Consider the following 5,000-nt stretch of genomic DNA (forward strand, 5'->3'; position numbering starts at 1 on the left):
CCTGGAGTATGGTGTTAAGTGCCCTCAAGGGCACCTCAGCCAAGGAGTGAGGTAGGGAGTGTAAGGGTGGGATTCGAACCTGCAACCCTTTGACCCATCTCCTTAACCATTCTAAAGTGGTTAATGGTTAATGGGGAAATCACATTGTCATTGTGGTACACCACATAGTGAAATTGCATTTGTGACTCACACATGCAAGGGGCGAGCCCAACGAGGGCCCCAAGAAAGCAGCGTGATGGGGCATTACCACGCTCAGTCATGGAGAGGACTCATAGGGGAGAGCATCACTTATTGACTGACGACTTCCCCGTTATTGGCCTCTATGATCTGCAATCATAATCTAAATGAATTGCAATCTCAATATAACAAAACAAATTGGATATAAACATATTAATTTGTATCAGTGGGCTAGTAGTGGCATAAGCAGAAGTCAGAGTACTCGTAGGAATTGTAGCAAAAGAAGACATTTGAAGTAGCCTCATTAGTGATGCTTTACGTAAACGTGTAAGATTAAGTGCCTGAACAGATATGTATTTGAATATTGTAATGGGTCCGCTCTTCTTTGACCTACTCTTAAAAAATAACCTCTCAGCTGATTTCAAAAAGCATGAATAAAACTAGGCCACAACGCATGTTGGTATCTGGGGGTACAGTAGCTCTCCAACCAACCCACACGTTTATCTGGGGATGGTGACTAAAATTGAGGTGGTTTCCACTTGAAAATTTGGAACTGTTTTTAACACACTACTCAGTTAAAACGGTCCAAGATCCCATTTTACAAAGATGCAAACAAGCAGATGCAAATGACTGGTAAAAGACCTCTCTGTGATACTACAGTGGGTAAACATGATGGTAATCGGTGGTGCATTGTGGCACACGCCGACATAAAAAAGATCAATGGATGAGACGTGATGTGGCGCGCCGGGGCAACGCCAAAGAATTTACGATTTATTTCCTTTATGGGCCTTCATGGCTATCGGTCAACATATTGAGCCGTCGTCCTCTGTGTTTCTTAATTACATTATCGTGATTAATAGCATTGGGCTTGGAGGTGGTTCCTGGTGGTGGTGGTGATCGTGGTGGGATGGCACTGCGACGGAACAGACTGCCACGCAAACACAGATGCCAGTGCCACGCATCTTCTGGCAAGGTTGGCGCCAGAAGGAGACGCGAATTTCGGTTTTGGTGAATGTGTTCGACGAATGATGAAAACAGCATGGCTGTCGCCGCTGCAGTGGTGGGCTAGTCCATCGTCGCCTCAGAGGCAGTGAGTCAAATAGCCCGAATCACTCCAGCCAAAAAACCCGAACATCTGGGGAGACCATCAGGAAATGTGTGTGTGTGTGTGTGTGTGTGTGTGTGTGTGTGTGTGTGTGTGTGTGTGTGTGTGTGTGTGTGTGTGTGTGTGTGTGTGTGTGTGTGTGTGTGTGTGTGTGTGTGTGTGTGTGTGTGTGTGTGTGTGTGTGTGTGTGTGTGTGTGTGTGTGTGTGTGTTTGTGGTGTGTCTAAGGGTTTGTTTGTCTGAGCAGATGACAATAAACAGCCAATTTGGGATTGATCAAGTACTGTTGACTGTGCCAAGCCCACAAAGTCTGTCCACACATACGGAGACACACAGACGCATGCACACAAGCACACAGACATGCAAGCACACCGACACACATACACAGTGACACACACACCCTCTTGGCTTCACATAGACATAAAAACACACTCCATAATGTCTGAACTGAATCCGAATACTCTGCTTACAGTAACTGCACAACAAAAACAACAAAAAAACAAACCAAGCTTGCTGGCTTTTTTTGTCTAGCATTGAAATTGGGCACCAGTGACCAGAGCACACACAGAGTTTGAGCCAACCATAAATCACCATGGTTTGTGTTCATTCACTCATCATCTACACACAATCTTCATCATCTAGTCTCTCTCTCTCTTGATTGGTTTCAGTTTGATGGGGTGCATTGTGGGTTCACTTAGCTGCTGTTTTTTGGGCGGGGGGGCGCGGAGTGCGTTGCGTAGGTAGGTAGTCTCAGCGTCGAGTTGGGCAGGGCAAGGGGATAGAAGGAGCAGGAGGAGAAAGGAGAATGGAGGAGGAGTAAAAGGGGAGGAGGAAGTGGAGGAGGAAGAGGAGGAGGAGGAGGAGGTGGCCCCAACTTACTGGGTGAGGTGGGAGAACTTGCTCCTCCGTCCGCTGTGGTGGTGCTGGATTTGGAGTCGGGGGGCAACGTCAGGCGGGGCATGCCGGGGGGCGGCGGGGGCGCCAGCATCTGGGACGAGATGTAGTGACTGGGCACCTTCCCTTGGCCACTGCCGTTCAGCTGGAAATGAGGGGAATACAGAGCAAGGAAAGAGGAGGAGGAGGAGGAGGAGGAAGGGGGGGTCAGGATCGGGTTGGTTGGAAGGATTGGAAGGACGAGCAAAGAAGAGAGGAAAGGAAGAAGGAAGATTGAAGGAAGATTGAAGGAAGGTAGAAAGGAGGGAGGGAGGCAGGTCAGGGGTCAGGGGGAAGGAGGGAGGAAGGGAGGGAGGGAAGGAAGGAGGGGTTGAGCTTCAGGAAGCCAGAAGAGCAGCAAGGCATAGGGAAGCCTGTGTATGCCCCCATCGCCACCATCACCACACACCACATCACCTACAGCACTACTGGACATCATCACACCACATCAACATCAACAACACACTACACCACTACACATGATGCACCACCACAGTCCCACAGGAGGCCACATGCCCTGAGTTGCCCTGCTCTCTGGTCCTCTTGGAGCCCTGCTCTGCAACCCTTAACTCTCTGTCTGGATCTGCATCTGCAGCCTCATATTACCTTGCTAATGCCTAATCGCGAATGGGGAACAGAGATGGAGATGGAGAACAGAGATGGAGGGAGTGGCAGAGATAGAGAGAAAGGGGGAGAGAGAGCGTAGAGAGAGCGAGAGAGGGAGAGGGAGAGGGAAAGAGAGAGAGAGAGAGAGAGAGAGAGAGAGAGAGAGAGAGAGAGAGAGAGACAGAGACAGAGACAGAGACAGAGAGAGAGCAGAGAAAGACACAGACAGAAGAGAGAAGAGAGAAGAGAGAAGAGAGAAGAGAGAGAGGGAGACAAAGGGAAAGTCAATGAAAGAGAGTGATAGGTAGGGAGGTATAGAGGAGATGAGATGGCTTCTATATAGTGCCACAGTGGACAGTGCTCTTGCAGCTTTTTTCCCCCTGCTGCCGGTGCTGAGGCTGAGGCTGAGGACAGTCACTTGTGCCCACCCAGCACTGCAAGTTCACTGGTTCACTTACCAGGGAAAAAAGAGCCCTCCATACCACATTAACCTTGACTAAGAGAGTAGAGGCTAATGCGATTATTCAGAAGCACTCAATTATGCACACACGGGATAATAATTATTACGCTATTCATAGCTCATATTTTAATTTTAATTATTTTTTTTGCTATATCGATGACATATTAGTGCTGTACTGTTTCTATGCAACCGCAAAATCATTTGTGGGCAAATCAGTTGAGGGCTGCATTAGTCTGCAGTTTGGATAGGATTAAATGCATCGTATTAAATATAAACTGACAATGCAGAAAAAAAGGCCACAAGGATTTGTCAAACTGCTTTTCTCTTCCTATTTTTTCGTTGGCTCTTCATTTTCGTTTTCTGATGTCACTACATTCTCTCCTGTTTCTGTTCTGCATTGCTATTCTGTCTTTCTCTCTTTCTGTCAAACTCTTATTTGATTAGCACTTCTTCCTCCGTTTGTTATTACTTTTTTGCAAAGTCTTGAGGTAGGATATTGCATAGGCACATATTGTGTCAAACATCTTCATTTCAGCACATGCTTTTTTCAGTCTCGCAGACGCTTTCTCTCACTCTTGCTCTGTCACTCATCTTTTGTGTGAGTTCCATGATATGTCTTTTCAACGTGGCATGTTGTGACTGCCGTATGTCTGTCACTGTCTAATGCTAATGCCGAGATGGTGGTAGTACGTGGACTGTGTGGCCTGGACTGCACACTTGTCTGCACTGGACTGTGCTGCCCGACAGTGGACCGAGGCTGGAGTGAGCCAGCCTGTCTGTCTAACCTGTCCCATTGTCCACTTGCACGCTTCCTTCTCTCCCTACCTGCCTACTTGTCTGTCGGCTCATCTACTTGTCTGTCTGTCTGTCTGTCTGTCTGTCTGTCTGTCTGTCTGTCTGATTGTCTGTCTATCTGACTGTCTATCTGACTGTCTGTCTGTCTGTCTGTCTGACTTGCATATTTGTTTTCCTGTCTGCTTATCTGCCCTCCCAGCTATCCATTTGTATACTTGATTGTCTGCTTCTCTACCTGTCTGTCTTTTTGTCTGCTCATCTGTCTGTCATCCCTCTGCTAGTCTGTCTGTCTGTCTGCATGCCCTTTGTCAGGGGCCGGCCGGCCTGCCGTCGCACTGCAGCACAAGGGAATTTCAATGACTCTGCAGAATGCTCTGCCGTGCTGCCTCTGCCTCTCCTGCCTGCCTTGCACCGCGCCACACCACACACCACTCCCTCAGAGTGTGTGTGGCCGTGCTTTGAGGTTGGGGTGACTAAATGAATAAACAAATGTGCGAGTGGGTGTGTGTGTGTGCATGTGTGTCAGTATGTGTGTGTGCACAGGAAGTGTAACTGTTGTGTGTATGGATAAGAGATAATAAATGGGTGTGAGAGAATGAGTGTGAGTGTGAAAGTGAGTGTGTGCATGTGTGTTCTCCCCTCTCTCTGTCTCTCATCCTTTCTCGATGTTCCTCTGTGGTCTGTCGCTCTCCCTGTTGGCCTGAGCCAGACACAGGGGGATATCCTCTCTTCCAGATTCAGTCTCTCTCTCTCTCTCTCTCTCTCTCTCTCTCTCTCTCTCTCTCTCTCTCTCTCTCTCTCTCTCTCTCCCTCTCTCTCACACGCACGCACGCTCACACACATACACACACACACCTTACCTCTTTGTATTTCCTATTGACTCTACCCCCCTTCACCTCCACCTTCAACTCCCCACCCCTCCAGT

At 48.3% G+C, this 5,000-nt stretch overlaps 1 protein-coding gene across 6 annotated transcripts in view; it reads right to left on the minus strand.

Annotated features, from left to right (window-relative positions):
* Nucleotides 1–5,000, minus strand: part of nfic (nuclear factor I/C) — a 177,998-nt gene that overhangs the window by 24,846 nt on the left and 148,152 nt on the right. For 5 of the 6 annotated variants that reach the window (XM_063201554.1, XM_063201553.1, XM_063201555.1 and 2 more), the window contains one exon: nt 2,161–2,320. The exons of the other annotated variant lie outside the window; for it this stretch is intronic. In XM_063201554.1, the coding sequence (XP_063057624.1) occupies nt 2,161–2,320 (160 nt within the window). The remainder of the gene's footprint in view (nt 1–2,160; nt 2,321–5,000) is intronic. 6 annotated transcript variants of the gene reach the window in all.

The sequence above is a fragment of the Engraulis encrasicolus genome, chromosome 6, assembly GCF_034702125.1.
Source record: "Engraulis encrasicolus isolate BLACKSEA-1 chromosome 6, IST_EnEncr_1.0, whole genome shotgun sequence".
NCBI classification, from domain to species: Eukaryota; Metazoa; Chordata; class Actinopteri; order Clupeiformes; family Engraulidae; genus Engraulis; species Engraulis encrasicolus.